Source organism: Pan troglodytes, chromosome 18 (genome assembly GCF_028858775.2).
Source record: "Pan troglodytes isolate AG18354 chromosome 18, NHGRI_mPanTro3-v2.0_pri, whole genome shotgun sequence".
NCBI lineage: Eukaryota > Metazoa > Chordata > Mammalia > Primates > Hominidae > Pan > Pan troglodytes.
Window position 1 is genome coordinate 30,115,428 of NC_072416.2, and position 19,609 is coordinate 30,135,036.

The following is a 19,609-nucleotide window of genomic DNA, read 5'->3' on the forward strand; positions in this document are numbered from 1 at the left end:
AATAAACACCACCCCAACCAACACCTAGGCCCTCACTGCACTCCTGTGAGCTGTGTCTCCTCTTCACACTAGATTTTGAGTCTCACGAAGGCAGGGCGGGCTGTGTTCTCATTGTGGCACTGTCAGGCACAGGAAGTGACACACAGCCGGTGTGTTTAATAAATACCTACTCAATGAACAAATGAAGACAAAGTGCAGCTACTTGGGCTCAACTGAGTGGGGGAACCGGAAGCACCCCACCCATTCAAGGCCCACCACTTTCCTTTCCAAGGGAGCCCCAGGGGTGCTCTGGGCCTCTGGGGAGCACTCGGAACATACCACTGGTTGAGGCAACTCCTAGGCTTTTCTAGCCCTAAATCCCAGTTAGCACACAGAAAGGAGCAAAAGCAGCCAGGTTCAGCCGAGAGAGCCGACACCCACCTAGTGGGGTGTTGAGGCAGACGCACTGCAGGTCAAACCAGTAGTTTTCCACATCCTGCATCGAGTTCAGGACATAGAGGCGCCTCTCGAAGGGCCGGCTGCTGCGGGCCAGGTTGTAATGTGGGTCGCAGATGGTAGTGTCAACAATGACTGCATTCTTCTTCAAGAAGATAAAGACCTAAGGGGAGACACCAGACAGGGAGAACCCACATTGGGTCTGGCTGCTTGGAGACCGTTTAACAATCAGAATTTCCTTCGTTTGGGCTTGAGGGACATTACCTGATCTTTATCCTGAAACTTTTCCGTGGGACCAAACTGTAGCAGCCCCATGTAGCACAGCCTCTGAAGGTTCTCCACCACCGAAAAAATGTAACGCCTAGAAAACAGAGGGGGCGGGAGGTTCTCATCACACCACACTCGCAGCCGGCCGCAGGGGTCTGCATGTGGGGTGAGGGGTGCGACTTCCTTCTTCTCTTTTCCACCTGGTGGTCACTGGAGGACCAGCCTCAAGCCCACACTGCACTAAGGCCCAGAACTACCCAACCTAACACCCAACCAGGGCCACAGGGATCAACCCGACACTAGGGATTTGATTTGGAAAGTAAAAGTAATGAAAGGGAAAAAAAATTCCGATACTTGCAGACACTAGCAGCAGATTTTACTTTCAAAGAACCTTCAAATCAAGTAATAAAATATACCAGCCCATACTTCATTAATATTAATAACTTACTAAAAATCTTGAGTTTTTGCAAGCTGGAAGTTAGAAACCTTTTCCTCTTCCTGGTGAATGATGGCTCAGAGCCCTGACTTAAGGGTTTGTTTGGACCTGCGACTACTCTGGGTCAGGTTCAATGGCCTCACCTCTTGTACAGAAGCTGCTGCCGAATGGGCCTGGGGAGAAAGCGGATCAGCGTGTGCTTCTTCAGCGGGTCGTTCAGAAATTCCTCCAGGTTGTCCACCTGAAGAGGTGATGTGCAGGTTCAGCTCGCCCTGAGGGCCAGGGCGACCTGCAAGAATCTTGAAAAAGTGCTCACCACTATTTTCTGACCATAGTCTCCCTGAACCTGCCCACTGGGCTCTCCTTCCTGCCCCACCAAGTGCCCCTGCATCTCTGCCTTTGGCCTCGCTGCCCCTCCCCTCCAGCCCATCTACCACACTGCAGAGGGCAATAAACAGGTGCCCTCATACCCTGCTGGTGGGCATAGAAATTGCTAAACCTTTCCCGGGGGCAACATAAGAATATATACATTTATATTTTAAACAAGAAAAGATGAGATAGAGAACACGCGTTCCTTTTGAAGCCACTGATTCTGCTCCTATCCTTACCCAAAGGAAAAAATGCTGGAGCCGCCAATCTATGCCTACCCAAAAGGTATTCATCAACATGTCATAATAAATACCTACTCAACAGTAGTAAGAAAGTGGAATTTAAATGTCCAAAAATAGAAAATATTATGGTTAAATAAATTAGACACATAAGAATACTATGACTCTACTTAATATCAAGTCTAAAAAGTCAATGATGCAAAAAATACAAAACATTCTTTAGTCAAAAGCACAGACAATAAAAGAGTGAATATAGTTTCAATTCAGTTTTTTTCTTTAAAGGGAGATCACACACATACCCGTGTACATACAAGTATGGCATAGCAATAAAAGACTACAAAAACCTTACCAAGAAGATAATTACTTAGTAGTAATTATCTCTCTGAGTGATACAGTTATGGGTAATTTCTATTTTATCTTTCTCTATTTACCAAATTTCTAAAAACAACATGTTTTGGTTGGGTGCAATGGCTCACGCCTGTAATCCCAGCACTTTGGGAGGCCAAGACGGGCGGATCACGAGGTCAGAAGATTGAGACCATCCTGGCTAACGTGGTGAAACCCCGTCTCTACTAAAAATATAAAAAATTAGCCTGGCGTGGTGGTGGGTGCCTGTAGTCCCAGCTACTTGGGAGGCTGAGGAAGGAGAATGGCGTGAAACCGGGAGGCGGAGGTTGCAGTGAGCAGAGATCGCGCCACTGCACTCCAGCCTAGACGACAGAGCAAGACTCTGCCTCATAAAAAAAAACAACAAAAAAAACCCACGTTTTATTGTTGTAATATAATTGTCTTTCTGTCTACCTACCTACCAATAGATCCATTTAGAAGAGCGAGTCTTTAAAGTATTTACCTGCCAACCGCCCACCCATCCACCCAATCATCTTTCTAATCTAATCTAGTCTAATCTATCTCGAACAAATCCTTAAAATATTTTCCCTTGAATGAGCATCTGCCTATCCATCTATCCACCAATCCATTCATCTGGGCAACACCGGGTCTTCAAGTATCCTCCCTTGCCCAGGTGAGTGTAGGCCCTCCAGCCCAGAGCTGAGGGGCCAGTCCTGTGATAATGGCTCCTGTCACCAATACCTTGTAGCTGACTTGCACAATCTGGATGAAGATGGAGAGGGGAAGGCAGAGGAGGATGTCGCTGACGAGAGCCCAGCCAAAGCCGAAGTCCCTGTGGACTGGGATTGGGGGGATGTAGCGCATCCACGAGGCATCGTCGACATACACTAGGAAAAAAACGCACGGTTACCCCCGGCAGCCAGGATACCAGTCACCATGGTGACACATGGTAACGTCATCTCCCAGGAGGTCTTGGTGTCTTTACCCCTAATTTGCGGAAAACTCTACTTGTCAGGCAGGAAGGAAGATGAGGAAGAAAGCCTGCAGGTTCAGGAAGTGTGGATTATGTTTCCATTTGGATCAGAGGCTGCAGCCAGTTTATATAAGGAAAAGGAACTATCATGTTTCTCCCTGGATCCTACTACTGGGCCTGCCCACCCCAGGTGCAGGAGTGGCAGGGGCCTCTCACCTGTCTCTGTGGCAAGCTCCACTTCAGCCTCCCAGGTGACACCATCTTGGCTGCCTTTAGATGGGGCTTCAGAGCAGGCCTCCCAGGCACTTCCAGAGGAGGACGGCCGGACGCCTGCCCTGCCTGACTCCTGCTTTATCGTTCTCCGTTCACTGATGAAGCTTGGCTTCTCCACGGTGTTGCTGGCAGGGTGCCCATAGATGAGGTACCACAGAAACATGTGGACCACCCGCAGGCGAGGCATTTTGGGCAGAAACCCTAGAGAACGCCCCAGTCCGGGAACTAAAGCAAGAAAGGGAGAGGGCGGTGCTTGAAAAATCCCATACTGAATTCAGTTTAATCCATTAAAAAATGATTGAGTGCCACTATGTGCCAGAGGCCAGAAAGATGGCAAATATTTTTACTGTCTTAGAGCTTACTTTCTAATGGGCAAGAACGGATAATAAAATATAATATCTAAAATAGCCCATCAGACGAAAACAGCTGGTGCAGAAAATAAAGCACAGATGGGAGGAGGGCTGCAATTCTACAAAAGGAGAGGCCTCACTGGGGAGCCTTAGAGTGAACTCCAGTTGGTGAAGGAGCTGCTGGCAGTGCAGAACCCTTGGGGCTTGCCTACAGGGCAAATGCAAGGGGCCTGAGGTGGGGGTGTGCCCCGCACATTCCTGGAAGGGGAAGTGGAGCAAGGAAGCAGAGTGCAGCACCTGCGGCAGGAGGGCAATCGAGCAGGGAACCAACAAGGAGGGTGGGAAGGCTTGGATGCCCCTCCACATCTCATGTTGGCATGTGATCCTTGGTGCTGGTGGTGGGGCCAGGTGGGAGGCGTCTGGGTATGGGTGATCCCTCATGACTTGGTGCCATCCTCATGAGATCTGGTTGTTTAAAAGTGTGTGGCACCTCCCCCAACTCTCTCTCTTGCTCCTGCTTTTGCCAGGTGATGTGCCTGCCCCCCTTCACCTTCTGTCATGGCTGGAAGCTTCCTGAGGCCTCAGTAGAACCCAAGCAAATGCTGGCACCATGCTTCCTATACAGCTTGTAGAACTGTCAGCCAATTAAGCCTCTTTTCTTTACAAATGACCCAGCCTCAGGTATGCCTTTATAATAAGAACGACCTAACAGAGGGCCTAAGAAGCTACTGGATAAGGATTTCTGGCTTGATGAGAACTGTGCCAAATATTCTATAATCTCAGTTTTTGTTGTCTATTGTTGTTGTTGTTGTTTTGAAACACAGTCTCGCTCTGTTGCCCAGGCTGGAGTACAGTGGCATGATCTCAGCTCACTGCAACCTCCACCTCCCTGGTTCAAGCAATTCTCCTGCCTCAGCCTCCCAAGTGGCTGGGACTGTAGGCACCACACCCAGCTAATTTTTGTATTTTAGTAGAGACAGGGTTTCACCACACTGGCCAGAATGGTCTCGATCTCCTGACCTCATGATATGCTCCACTTGGCCTCCCAAAGTGCTGGGATTACAGGCGTTAGCCACCATACACAGCCATCTGAGTTCTTTTAAAGGGGCTTATTTCTTTGTTGATACAAATGCGCTGTTGCTTGATTTTCCCCAGTGAGAGATGATGGCTGTGAGAGGAGGTAGGCACAGCAAGAGGGTGCAGGACAGGCAGTCAGAAGGCCCACCTGAGGAACACCCGCGCTGCCCCTGGTCCATTCGAGTGCAAATGCTGTCTAGTTGCACGCACTCACGCTGCTGTTCCTCTTTCACCCGTGCCTTCTAACAGGGAAACCTTGGGAGTAAAGGCCACACCGTGGGGCTGCAGCCCTAGGAAAGGGAAGTCACACACACAACCTCTTCCACTTGGAATCCCTGGGTCTAGTGTGTCCTGGACCTGACGCTGCCTGACAGACAGCCGGGCCCCGGTGAGTCAAGTTTGCCCTCCTTCCTGAACCAGCACATGTGCTATGGCCCGGAGAGGAGCTGAGCATCCTGATTATAATGCCATGGCCACCTGCCTTGTTCAGCACAAGTTTAGAAATGAGGGATGAGGGAACCCATCAGTGCTCCAACTCTGAGGAAATTATAGGAGCACTCAGACTCATCAATGACTGTGCTGCCAGGGGATTTGTCGAGTTGGGACAGGAAGAAATTTTCTGTAGTTTGTACAATGTTCCAGCTCAAGGACATTCAGCAGAAGAAATTAATCTTTCCTCATATTGGGATCTAGCAGGATTTCATCTGAGTCTCTCCAAAGCCTTGTAGGGTATGGCAGGCAGAATTGTTCCCATTTTTGCAGATAGACAAACAGATGCTGGAAGAAGTTATGCGGCCAGAGTAACAGGATCCAGCCCACAGCTCAGACGCGATTCTTCTGACTGCGGCTCGGAGCTCAAATGGAGAGGACCAAGTGCCTCAAACATTGTCATACAAACAACAAATCAAATGTAACTAAACACAGACAAGAAGCTGCAGCTTACCTACAATGGGGTGATAATTTCTAAGCGGGGTTATGCCCATTTTATTATCACTTTTTTTCATCCGTCCACTTTCTGATCTAGAGGAAGCACTCAGCTGAGAGTCCCCTGATCCACTTGGGCCCTCTTTTCCTTGACTGTCTTCTTCTGCCTCCCCTTGGGGCACTGGAGGCTGGGAAGTTTTAACCCTGCAGTTCAAATAAACATGCAATAATGTACTGAGAAAATCAAGGGCTAAGAGAAAGGACAGAGTCTGTCTGCATGAATCAGATACAGCCTCTTGGCCTGGGGGTTTCAAATTCTGCTCCTTGTAGGGGCCAGGGAGATGATGCAAACAAAATGTCAGGTCACTGAAACTTTTGGGGGTGGTAGGGATTGTGGGGCCCTGAAGAGGGCACCCCCACTTATGGGTGCTGCCTTGTGAGAAAGGGAACCCAACGTGCTAGATCTTCAGACATGTGCATCAACGCTAGAAGTCAGTAATTATATGAGAAATTAACCAGCAACTGATTCAAAGTATGTGTGGCCAATACTTGGCAGATCCCACAAACTAGCATGTGCAAGCCAGATCAGCCCTCTGCCTGCCTGTGAGAGTTTCTAGTTGAGACACAGCTGAGAACTTTCTCCCTCCCCTGAGTTTTCTCTCAGCTCATTACATGGTTTATGAACAAAATTAGAAATGATCTGAGAAAGGCAACCAGAATCACTGTGAGCCATTATGAGACTGAGTGAGTGTCAGACATCAGAGGCCTATGATGGGGAGTGCTCTGTCCACACTCTATCAGACAGAATAAAGACCATTAGGACTTTTTTTTTTCCCCCTAAAGAATCCTGAAATTGGTCCTTATTGAGACTAGGAGATCATGAACCATGAACTCCAAACCAACAAATTCACTGATCCATGCAGGTATAAAGAAAGGGCTCTTCTGGATTGCTGTAGGCTGACACACAGACCTGGCAGCCTTGCTATGGGTTCTTCCCGGGCACCTCCACTTGCCTGTTGGCTGTGCTTGAATTGGAGATCCGGAAGCGGACCTGCTCGATGGCACTTCTCACTAGAGGGTCGTTCTGGTCCATGGACGGGTGCACCACCAGATCCACCTGGAGAGAGAGGTTGGAGCATCCCACAGGGTGAGGGAAGAGCTGAGGAAGACTTGGCTCCACAAGTCGATTCCTAGTGGAACCTCAGTCATACCTGTTTTCATTAACATTTCCAAAACACGATTAGGAGATCAAAACAAAATTTGTTGCTGAACAGTTTGCTGGTACAGCTACTGGCGGCAAAATTCCTCAAGTGACCAAGCGATCAGGCTCTGCCATGGGTGCCGGGGCTGCTCGGCCCCACTGAGGAATCTGGCCTGGACACAGAGCTGTCTCCCTGCAAGTCCCTTACTGGGCTGTCACAGCCCACTGGTCTCTGTTGCTACCTGGAGGGCTGCTCTGTGCCCCCTTCCCACTATCTGAGAATTTCCCAGTTGCTTGTGAGTCCTGAGGGCTTCCATCTGGAAAAGGTAAGCAGCTTTCATTAATCTACCCTTGCTGAGAGTGCCGTCATGGGACTCCTGCCAGGCACACGTCCAAACAAACCAGCAGAGGATTTAGAGCTGCTTTTGTTGTTTTACCTTTTCCGAGCTACTGAAGCTCAACAGTTAAGGTGGTTATCATTTCATGAGAGATACACAGGATGAAAAACAGACTGTGTGGAAGGGAAGTAACTTGAATGCCCAGCAGGGAGAGGTGGAGTGGGGCAGGGTGTGTGTGAGCACACCAGCCATGTTGTGGCAGGTGAGGACGGCCAGGCCCCCAGGGAGCCAGGCTTCTTGCCTGTCTCTGCTGAGGCCGGGGACAGCAAGGTCAGGCTGTCTGAGCATCCACTCTGGCCAGCAGCTTCATGCTGAACATGGGCTCAGAAAGATCTGGAAACAGGGGGCAGGAAGCAACGCCTAGACAAGGGCTCCCGAACGCCACACTTGGCTCATTTTCTCCCAATCCTCATTTGTGAAATAAGGACCACCCTGCCCCCACCCCCAACCACCAGCTTTGTGGTTTTGTGAAGCTCAAATGAGACGCAGTAAGGCAACATTTCAGAGAATTCAAAGGCAAGGGAGAAATATACAGCATTCACATTGCCCCACTTTCCGGGCAAGACACAGGAGCAAAGGCAAAAGACTGACACAGACGCACCAGCTCCAGCTCACATGGCCCCAGCAGATCAAAGGCTGCCAGCAGCACATGCTCTGGGTGCCAGAGAAAGTCCTGCCTGGAAACCTACGCTGGTACTAGAGTCACATGCACACGACGGAAGCCCCTTCCAGCCGGAAAAACCAGCTACTGTAGTGGGACCTTGTGGCAAGAGGCCTGGGCACTTTCATTTTTGAGGTTATGTGGCCCCCCATGCTTACCCGCTGCCCCCATCCCTCGCCCACTCCCTCCAGCAATGCCTGGAGACACAGCAGATGCCTATGCCTTCCTGTCTCTCCCTAACCCTAGACTGGAGGGTGGGGGGTTCCTGTCTTCAGTGACTGCACTCTTTGAAGATCAACAGAAATAGAAGGCACTGCTACTACTGGGCTGCAGTTTTTCTTGGCCTTCTCTGAGGGAGGTCAGCACAGGAACCCACTGCCACTGCTCAGGGAACAAGTGGCAGGCTGGTGGGGGAGTGGGGAGCAGGGGGCCAGGGGACATTATTGTTTTATTTTAAAAATACTTATAGCAGATATAAAAACTGATGAGAGCAGTCAATGTGGAAAGGATAGACACTGTTGTTTCTTAAGTTTTTTGTACTGCTCTGCAGTTTTCAAATTTCTCAAAAAATAAAAGCAGAAGAGCAAAAATGACCTTGCTAGCTTATTAAGAAAACAAAATATCAATGCAGAGCTTTCTTAAGGCAGAGATTTAAAATGCAGTCAGAAGAAAAGGTCAGGAAATTACGAGTGACTGTCCCCACACAACCATTCCCTTTGGCCCTGGTGCCTGGCTGTACCATCACAAATTACCCTGACTGTGAAAAACCTGTGCCTTAGAATGTCCGTGAAGCTGCTGAGCTGCAGCTGCTATGGGAATGCATCCCCCCGCAAACTTTAAATTTTACAGAAATAGATATGTCGAGGCAGAAGAGATGTACTGCTCCCATCGGATAACCCGGCAGTGCATCCTCACTGACTCAATGCCATTGCTTCCTCTGGGATGTTGCCTCAGCTCTCCGAGGAAAGCATTCTTGCTGCTTAGTCTAAATTTCCCACCTAAATGTTATTTCATTTGTCCCTCAATGACTGAACTTCAATATGTCTCTGCCTGCCTTCTGCTTCTTCAAGGCTGACCACAGGGCTGGATGCCTGCATAGCTGCTGCTTGGAGTTGACATGCTTTACAATCCTAGCAAGTTTTTGCTCTTTTCTGTTTCCAGCTAACCCATATTCCCCAAATCAGGAGGCATAATGGGAAATTCCAAGTCACTGGTAATAAAGCAACTACCAGGATACAGCAATGACAAGAGAAGCTAGACAAAAACTTCCAACAGCACGAGGCTGGCTCTGGGCATCGGGGGAGGCCCTGGTTACCTTCTTCTTGATGCCATCTTGAATGACAGTGGTCCGATACAATCGCAAGAGACCTTCCTCAGACAGGTTCCGCACCAAGCGGACAATGGACTTCTTGCAGCACTTGGTGGACACGCCTTCCTGCTTCTCCTGATCCATGATCATCTTCTGAATCCTGGGCATCACAAAATAAGCAGATAACACTCCCAATCTCAACATGGAAGGCCTTCCTCAACCCAGGCAACACAGACATGCCTCACGGTACCCAATAGAAACAAGGAAGGATCAAACGGGGTTTCCCCACCCTGGAAAGACTGATTTCTTGAGACGTTAATGATTGTTTCCCTCTGTGGCAAATGTATCAGGTAAGGACAAGCCACCAAAGACAGCAGCTCCACAGCTGAGCCTTTCACCGGCAACTCAAGAGACTACGATTTGAGATCATGATGGCAGGGAAACTGGGCACCATGATAGAAACCTGTCTTCACCAAGTCGAATGCTAATCTAACACCCAGATAAGGGCTGCTCTGGTTTATCACTAGCCCCTAAGATCTGAAGTGCGTTTTGTCTTCTCTCTGGATACATCTTCCTCTAGGTCTTACTGAGTCACTATGGTGATCTTTCCAGATCACTGATCATAGAATGCAGGGCCAGTGGGCGTGGTGGCTCATGCCTATAATACCAGCACTTTGGGAAGCCGAGACAGGCAGATCACTTGAGGTCAGGAGTTCGAGACCAGCCTGGTCAACATGGTGAAACCCCGTCTCTACTAAAAATACAAAAATTAGCCAGGTGGGTGCCTGTAATCTCAGCTACTCAGGAGGCTGAGGCAGGAGAATTGTTTGAACCCAGGAGGCAGAGGTTGCAGTGAGCCAAGATTGCATCATGCACTTTAGCCTGGGTGTCAGAGTGAGACTCCATCTCAAAAAAAAAAAAAAAAGAAAAGAAAATAGAATGCAGGGCCAAAAGGGACATTAGGAGCACCTAGCTCAAACTCTCATGGCTCAGAGGCGAACAAGGTGACAGTGTGTGCAGATGGTCCCTACCCCCTCCCATTCAGTCCTCGTTAGACACGGAGTATGAGGAAGAAGCCATGTCCCTGATGGAGGGTAAGGCTCCTCCTCACCGAGTGGCTCTCACATTGGGTGCTTCAGAAGCGTTGAAGATGCCACCCAGGAGGTGGTGGTGATGGGAGCTTACAAGAACCACATCAGAGTTCAGAGCCTCTACTCCATCCCAAACACAGAAGCTCTACTTGTGTCTCTTGTTTTTTCTCCTCTAGAAGACTCTATTTGCGCAAAATGCACCACGGAGAACTAAAAGTCTGGAAGTAATGCTACTACTCGCTTAAGTGTCTCCATAGCCCTTCTGGAGCAACCATATTCCAGGTAAGGAAAAGACGAACGCACTTTCCCTGTGACTTCTGCTTCCTGCTCAGTCATTTTCTCTCTGTCTAGCATGCTGATGTTCCTCAGTATCTGCTCCTTTTGAGGAGTAGATACTCCTCCATCCCTTTAGATGGTAGGGAGGACCATCTAAATCCTCCCTACCGCAAAGGAACGAGATGAGAATCTACACAGTGGGACAGAGATTTGAATGCCCCTCAGTGGTGTCCGTGGCTTGTGATGACCAACTGGTAGGAGGATTACTGTTAGTGCAAGCAGACAGACAGACAGACAGACAGGCAGACAGACAGACAGACAGACAGACAGCTCCTTACGTGAATAAACTCTCGATTAAGCGAAGATTGGTGACAGCTTCTATGATCAGATTCCTGCGTTTCAGCAGTCGGTAAGTTTCGTGTGGTTTGTCTTGGCCTGAGCTGTGCCTCCCAGTCTTCAGGGAACTGCTACTCTCCTAGAACAGAGACCGAAAGCACAAGATGCAATGGGCTCGGCAAGGCTTGGGGGCCACGCACCACTCCTGTGGGTGCACTGGCCCTCTTCAAGAAACTTCTACTCCCATCTTTCAAGAAGGGAAGCCAAGAAGCCTGTTCTCCTACACAGAATCCCACTACTCTACCAACTCAATGCTTTGAAAATCAAAGACATTGGCCAGCAGAGGACCCCAGTCCACTTTATGAGGATCAGCTGGTTTCAGGACAGAAATCAGAGGCATCTACTCCAGCAACTCCTGAAAATGTGGAAGGCGTTCCCTCAATTCCCCCTTGGTTCTCCCATAGAGGAATGGAAGAAACTGACGTACAGACAATTACATGCCAGGTATTGTTGGGCTTTTTTCATCAAAAACTCTTAACACTTTTATCATCATAGTTCCCATTTTACAGAAGAAGAAACCAGGGCTCTGTGTGGCTAACTTTCCAGTGTCTCATGGGGAGTGAACGTGCCAGGATGGGGCCTCTGGCTCCAGATGGAAGAAACCAGGGAAGTCTCTGGGCAAAAAGTGACATGAGGTAGAGGGGGGCTCTTGAGTTCAGAACAGGTTTCCTCAAGGAAAATTAGGATGAGTGGATCTGTGCTTCCTCTTCTATCCCCGCTAAATTGTCTGCTTCTCTTGTAATGTCTTTCTCTCTTAATGAGCTTAAAATGAACCTGTTTCACCCAACACTGGATCAAAATGTGAAAGCCCAAATGTGAACCCTATATGGAAAAGAAATCCTAACTCTAATACACATCTTGTGAATCACTGGACCCAAGTCAATGCCTTATAGTAGCCCCAGGGCATGTTCTGCTTGTCACCTCCCAGCTGGGAGTAGCACTTTCAGGAAATGAGAAAGCGCTCAAGGAGGTCACTCGGTGATGATGTCTGAACGGCCAGGCCCCAGCCCACTTCCCTGCCCACTGTGGGAGCTCCGGGCAAGACACAGTTCTTTGCTGAAGGGGGAAAGAATCAAAGATTCAAGAAGAGTCCCAAGAGGGGCAGAAAGTCTTTTGTTCACCCTTGTGCTTCAGGGTGAAAAGTTTGGGGGAAAACCACGTGAGTGAATCTAGCCAGTTTCCATGGGGCTGCTGGACAGCAAAGGCAACATGCTCTGCCAAGAGCCTCCCTGCAAACAGTGGGTGCCATTCTTCTCAGTAAGGATGCGGGGAGGACCATGGTGCTGCCATTACTCTGGGAATGGACTTCCATCAGAGAGAGGAAGAGCTGAACTGGAAACAAGTCAGGGACTTTAAGACCTGGTGGGAATGCACAGAGGTGCAAAGGGGATGGCAGAGGGAGGAAGGCAGGCGGGACTCCAGGGGAGCTGCTGGGCTCCACTGCTGGAAGGCCCGGCCTCTCTGGTTAGAAACAATGCCAATCCTGACTCCATAGAGAGTTGTGGCATCCAATGAACAGAAAAGGCCTGAAAGAGTCTAGAAAAAAATCAGCGCCACGCCCCATCACCTCTGCCATAGGAACACTTCCAAAGCACAAGCCTCCATTCCAGAAAGGGAGAAGCGGCATAGGGTAGGGACTGCACAGGCAAGTTACTCCATCCTAGGGGCCTCGCTTTCTTCTCACAGACCAAAGCTCACATTGACCTTACAGGGCTGAATGAAACAGCAGTGGCCAGGGGCAGTGGCTCACGCCTGGAATCCCAGCACTTTGGGAGGCTAAGGCGGGAGGATCACTTGAGCCCAGGAGTTTGAGACCAGCCTGGGCAACATGATGAAACCATCTCTACAAAAAAACACAAAAATTAGCCAGGTGCAGTGGCATATGCTTGCAGAAGAGGAAACCTGCAGTCCCAGCTACTCAGGAGGCTGAAGCAGGAGGATCACTTGAGCTCAGGAGGCAGAGGCTGCAGTGAGCCGAGCTCGTACCACTGCACTCCATCCTGGGCACCACAGCAAGACTCTTTCTCAAAAAAATTAATTAATTAAAAAAATACATAAAGAAACAGCAGCAACACCATCAAAAGCCACCCTAGACCATGCATCTACTCCATGCTAGATGCCTCGTTCTCTACTCAGTGTTTCCAAAATACAGGGGGTGGCACTGGCAGTGTCTGAGGTACTGTTATGTCACAAGTGTTGACATGGCATTAGGTGAACCGAATCACATAATGGGAAAGACATTCCTTATCAACTGTCTTTTAGTCCTTCCAATTATATTGATGAAAGTACTGGTTTGACTTCACTGTGTCTTTAACTCCTTGATATATAACAGTAACTGGCTGGAATGTACTAATACAGTTTTGACTTTATTGTATCTATTCTATGATTACTTTCTTTTTTATGACAAATGATATTGGCCATTTATCTAAAGCAGAGTTTCTCCACCTTGCCAGTGCTGACATTTGGGCCAGGAAATTCTCTGCTGTGAAGCACTGTCCTGTGTATTGTAGGATGTTTAACAGCATTCTAACCTCTCCCTATTGGATGCCAGTAGCAGCCCCTCCCTAAGTGTGGCACTGAGAACTGTCTCCAGATATTGCGAAATGTCTCCTATGGGTAAATGCCAATCCTGACTCCATAGAGAGTTGTGGCATCCAATGAACAGAAAAGGGGTAAAACTGGGTAAGAACCATTGATCTAAATTAGGCATACAGGTTTCCCTCTAAAATAAATCTAACTGAAAAGAATAAGCTGTTGGAAATGAATAAGCCACTGGGTGGATAACCATGCAGACAATCTCTGCGTAGGGCCCAGGCTGCGTGAAAGTGGTGTGTAAATAAGCACAGAGCTACTGCCTGGGAAGCACAGGCGGGCCTCGGCACAGAGCACTCTCGCTGTGGATGATTCCACTGTGATCATGTGATTCCTAAGCACATAAACGATGAGGCCACAGACTCCTTCTTGGAGACAGCTCCCTCCCTCTGCATGCACTGACCTTTGGGTTTTCCATCCGGACCTCCTCGATCACAGCTATGTCACCAATGTTGCTGTCCGCACAGTGGGAGACAAAGGACACGTTGGGTTCTGAGACGCTGCTGGTATCTAAGAGGCTGTCCCTGCTGGCAAGGCTCTGGCAGGCTCTCTCTTCAGCAGCTCCTGGGAAGGAGGGTGGCTGCTTTTTCAATGGGTGTAGGTTTACAACTTTCCACCCACCTGTGGTGGAGGGAAGAGATAGAACAAATCAAGGGGGAGGCCAGGAGGGCATTCATGCTTGGCAATCAGACCAGACCCACACAGGCCAAAGGATTCTGCTGAGAGTCAGTTGAAAGGTGAGGGAAGTGGACCAGCAGCAGCTTGGGCCCCTCCTTCTGGCCTCTCATCGGCAGCAGGGTTTCCCCACTTGGCCAGTGCTGATGTCTGGGCTGGGTAATTCTCTGCTGTCAGGGGCTGTCCTGTGTATTGCAGGATGTTAAACAGCATCCTGGCCTCTACCTACAAAATGCCAGTAAGAGTCCCTCCCTAAGCTGGACATTTAACGAATGTCCCCAGGGGGCTCAGAGCTGGGTACCAGATTTGCAAATGTGTCATCAGCACCACTCTCTATGCATTTAAAAAAAGTTTTCTATAACTAAACTAAAAACTTGGAGGAGTCTTAGACTGTTGGAAGGGAAGGGGCAGAGGAAGCTTATGAAATTCCATCCTTTAATAGTAAAAACAAGCAAACAAAACATGTGCCACGAAGAAATGATTTGCAAGCAGCCAGGAGATACCACAGGACCCTCTCCTCCAAACCCATGATGATGTGGTACAAGTGACAGTGTCAGGCCTCTCATTAGGATGGCACCAAGGGCAACCGCAGGTGTTTGCTGAACTGAAGGGGTGTTTCTTGCAGGTGCCCAGCCGTGCAGTGCACGCAGCCCCTGCCCACCCCACGTGCTCCCTACCCTTGGTTGGGGTGGAGTGATGAGGCTGGGTCTTGGGCCGGAGGTTCGCAGAGGCTCTTGTGTCTTTCTGGGACCCTCTGCCTCTCCGCTTGCTGCTGCTCCTCTCCTCCTCACTGTCCGACTCAGAGAGGAAGGTGTCCTCGCCTTCAGGCAGAAGCGACTCCTCCTGCATAGACGCCAGGCTCACGGTGGTCAAGAGCTCGCTGCGGGCCTTCTCTCTTTGGTACTGCCGGCTTAGGTCGCTCTCCTCTGCAAACACGCAGGAAATGTACTTGGTGGTTCGCTGCCGACCTTCGTCTTCCATGAATCCCTAGAGGGAATAAGATGTGTTTATCCCACTGCAAAGAGGGCATCATACCCACAGGGGTTCAGGTGGTCTGTGGCATCTATTTCCTTATTGGCTTTCTTCTGTTTCTCCTGTCTTACTGCCTGGGCCCTCGGTTGGGCACCACTGATGCTCCCTCCAGGCTCTTCCTCTCTGTAATCCCCCAGGTCTTCCTTCCACAGAGATCCTTCTCTGAAGTACAACCCTGAATGTGTGTCTGCTCTATGAGGCTATGAGCTTCTCAGGGACAGGGCCCTGACTTAACCTTCCATATAGCCCCAGTGGCTGGGACAGGACGTGGCCCACACAAAACGGACAGTAAGCAGCAAGCATTTGTGATGCAGACTGAAAAGTTAGACTGTGGAATGCAAGCTCCACTTAGCCACTGCCATGAGGATTTGTGGACTGGGCATCAGTGATCCACACCCATTTTAACGTCTAGAACAGGGCAAGGGGCTCTTCCCAGGGCCTTTGATAGGAAAAGAGTAACATCTAGGTACCATCACATGCCAGGGATGGGGCTAAGTGTGCTGCAGTCACTCACCCAACTATAATACTGCCTTCCAGCCAGATGACCAGATCGCGAGCAAGATGAGAGTGGCATGTCAGGGGCTGAGACCACAGGTCTGAATTACAAAAGAGTGCCAGACAGGCATAGCTGGCCAACTCGATGTCCCCAGGTGCCAGGCAAGTAACATGCATAAGAAGGAGGGCCAAGTGGGGATGGTGGAACCCTGGAGAGCACTGCTTTGTCTGAAGCAGGTGGACAGAGAGTGGCCAGCCCCAGCTGACTGTCCCCATGTGGGAGTAGGCTCCCGGGGTGGCCACATCACCTTCTGACTACTTTTTCTTTTTGAGATGGAGTTTCACTCTTGTTGCCCAGGTTGGAGCGCAATGGCGCCATCTCAGGTCACTGCAACCTCTGCCTCCTGGGTTCAAGCAATTCTCCTGCCTCAGCCTCCTGAGTAGCTAGGATTACAGGCATGCAAAACCACGCCTGGCTAATTTTTTGTACTTTTAGTAGAGATAGGGTTTCACCATGTTGGCCAGGCTGGTCTCGAACTTCTGATGTGAGGTGATCCACCTACCTCGGCCTCCCAAAGTGTTGGGATTACAGGTGTGGGCCACCATGCCTGGCACTTTTCAAAGCTGACAAGTCATTCAATTCTTAAAAAGTGAAGACAAACAGTAACTACAGTGAAGGCGAGACATAACATGGCTATGGACTGCACTCAGCCCTGGGGAGGCCATTTGCTTCCTTGACACAGATGTCAGGCCATCGAGTCTTCTGACTGAGATGCTCGTTCTCAAATACACTGCAAGCACCTCCAAAGACAACGAGTGTTGGGGGAAGGCTCATGATGTTACCTTGACAACTTTGAATCTTTGAAGAAGTCGGCACAGCATTCTTGCTTCTAGTTTTCCCACATTCATAGCCACTCGGATTTCAGCTTGGGAAATTCCTTTCGTGCCTCTGCGCTCAACTGTGAGAAACAATACACGTGAACCCAAACCGCTGCAAAGGAGCTGTTCTGCACAAGTCAGTTTCCAGCCCACTTTTTCAGCAGACATTTTGATGCTGTGAAATTAACAGACAGAACAAAACATACGCCATTTCTCTCCCTTATCCTCCCAAGCCTGCTTCCCTCCCAAGCCTCTGAGTAATATACTATACTAGGCTAGTAATACTAACAGCTAATGTTTGAATGCTTACTATCTCATGGCCCCACGTTAAAACACTAAATGTCAGGTGATCAACAGCTGAAATACTAAAATGCAAGAACCCAATAGGTTTTACCCAACGGCAGGAAATTAGCCCTTTCGCATGAATGAACTGTTTCAGATCAATGAAATTGACCTCTTTAAGAAGCATCAAAATAATTTTTAATTCAGAACTTTTCTTAATGTGTATTCTTTATTTCCCAGTATTTCTTGATAGACATAGAGGCATTGTGGACACTGACTACTGCACTGTCCCGTAAGAGTCGTGCAAGCGAGGACTTTGAAAGGAAATGGCATTCCTCAGCCCTGGAGTAAATGACTCGCAGACCACTGGCCCCCGCTGTTGCTGTGTGTAGCTTGTCTACTCCTGGGCTGTCACAAGCTGGTGTATGTCAGGATTGTGAGTATATCTGCCGCTCAGAGGCCCTTTAAATGCATCCTACTAAGCTGGAACTAAGAACTCCAGGAAGGAGTCGGCTTAGGAACTGGGAGGTGGGCAGGGAGTCCCAGCAGTAAAGCACATGAGCCGCAAGGCAGACTTGGTTGCAAAGCTCTTTGACTTTTCAGAAGTATCTTCCTCTTGGCCGGGTGCAGTGGCTCACTCCTGTAATCCCAGCACTTTGGGAGGCTGAGGCGGGCGGATCACGAGGTCAGGAGATCGAGACCATCCTGGCTAACATGGTGAAACCCCATCTCTACTAAAAATACAAAAAAATTAGCCGGGTGTGGTGGCGGGCGCCTGTAGTCCCAGCTACTCAGGAGGCTGAGGCAGGAGAATGGCGTGAACCCGGGAGGCGGAGCTTGCAGTGAGCCGAGATCGCACCACTGCACTCAAGCATGGGCGACACAGCGAGACTCCATCTCAAAAAAAAAAAAAGAAATACAAAATTAGCCGGGCACGGTGGTACATGCCTGTGATCCCAGCTACTTGGGAGGCTGAGGCAGGAGAATCACTTGAACTTGGGAGGCGGAGGCTGCAGTTAACTGAGATGGCACCACTGCACTACAGCCTGGGCGACAGAGTCAAACTCCATCTCAAAAAAGAAAAAAGAAAGGGTTAAGGGCAGCATTTCCCCAGCTGTGTTGTGTGGAACCCATTCTGAGGGACGTCAAGGGAGCTACCAAACAGCCCTCCAGAAAGGTTGGGCCGACCCAACAGCTCAATCAGATCCCCTGCAGCCACTTCACCTTCTGCTCTGTCCTCCTCCCTGCAGGAACCTGAGGCCACACCGCCTGTGACACTAGGTCACTGATGTCCCACACAGAAGTTAGGGGACCTGGGGGAAGGGTTAGGAATGGGAGAGAATGTTTTCTTTGCCCATTCATCATAGATTCCGGGCCTGTGGTAACTCCAGACCAATCTTAGAAAACAACAGGTAGCTCTTGAACCTTTGAATAATAATAGTAATAGCTTTCTTCTTCTCAGTGCTTTCTATGCACCAGGCCCTATAGCAGCTCTTTTAATTTGATGTCATTTATCCTCATAATGTGCTAGTGTGGATGCTTTCACCATGTGATGGTTAACCTTAGGTGTCAATGGGACTGGATTAAGGGATACCCAGATCACTGGTCAGGTTTTATCTCTGGGTGTGTCTGTGATGGTGTTTCTGAAGGAGATTGGTGTGTAGCTCAGTGGACTAAGTGGGACAGATCTGCCCTCCATGCAGGCAGGCACCATCCAATCAGCCAGGGGCCCAGACAGAACAAGAAGCCAGAGGAAGGCGAACTTGCCCTCTTTCTCTTCTGGAGCTGCAGCCCCCTCTTCTGCTGCTCTTGGCCATCAGAACTCCAGGCTCTCCAGCCTTAGGTAACTGGGACCTGCCCCCACCGCTTCCCTAGTTCTGACGCTTCCCTGGGCCTCCAGCTCGCAGACGAGCTAGTGCGACTTCTCAGCATTCATAATTGCATGAGCCAATTACCTTAATAAGCTCCCTCTCATATATCTATGTTTATTTTTCCTACTGATTCTGTGTCTCTGGAGAACTCTAAGATGCCTGCTTTACAGATGAGGAAATGGGACTCAGAGACCTCATTAAAGTCATATGGCTAAGTGGCAGAGCAAGGATTCAAACTCCAATCTGACCTTGAAGCCTAAACCCTTCTGGGGAACCAAGGCACTTCCCATTGTATTACATTCTCTATAGCAGAGCTCTCTCTCGACATGTGGGCAAAGCGCTTCTTGACTCAAATTCTCGGGATCCATATCCAAGCTGGCATGGGAACAAGACTTACTGAGGTCGTAGGTCTGTGTGAGCATATCCCGCTCGAACACAATGTCCACTGGAGGCACTGTCTTGGAGATGACCTCCTCGTCCTCGTCATCATCATGGTCATTCCGTTTAAATTCCTTCAGCAGCTTGAGGCACCGAACCATGACGTCGGTCCCTGGCAACACAAGCACGGGTTTGCCAGCAATGAGTGAAAGCAGCGCTGCGTGGGGGAGGTGAGGGGTTCCGAAATATCACAGCACGTGTCAGCAGAGACAGAGATCCCCACAAAGGTCACACATATCACCGTGTCTGGACTTTTAAAAATGGCTCATCTTGGGCCACAAGACCTGAAAATGTATTCCATAAAGCTGCTTTTTGTTTTTAG

At 49.4% G+C, this 19,609-nt stretch overlaps 1 protein-coding gene across 2 annotated transcripts in view; it reads right to left on the reverse strand.

Moving 5' to 3' along the window:
* GTF3C1 (general transcription factor IIIC subunit 1) overlaps positions 1-19,609 on the reverse strand; it is an 88,880-nt gene that overhangs the window by 31,323 nt on the left and 37,948 nt on the right. For both annotated transcript variants that reach the window (XM_016929679.4, XM_016929678.4), the window contains exons 7-19: positions 19,247-19,399; positions 16,661-16,776; positions 14,968-15,277; positions 14,019-14,236; positions 10,966-11,102; positions 9,267-9,420; positions 6,705-6,808; positions 5,711-5,895; positions 3,284-3,565; positions 2,836-2,981; positions 1,282-1,379; positions 700-796; positions 421-598 (exon numbers count right to left, since the gene is read on the reverse strand). In XM_016929679.4, the coding sequence (XP_016785168.1) occupies positions 421-598; positions 700-796; positions 1,282-1,379; positions 2,836-2,981; positions 3,284-3,565; positions 5,711-5,895; positions 6,705-6,808; positions 9,267-9,420; positions 10,966-11,102; positions 14,019-14,236; positions 14,968-15,277; positions 16,661-16,776; positions 19,247-19,399 (2,178 nt within the window). The remainder of the gene's footprint in view (positions 1-420; positions 599-699; positions 797-1,281; positions 1,380-2,835; positions 2,982-3,283; positions 3,566-5,710; positions 5,896-6,704; positions 6,809-9,266; positions 9,421-10,965; positions 11,103-14,018; positions 14,237-14,967; positions 15,278-16,660; positions 16,777-19,246; positions 19,400-19,609) is intronic.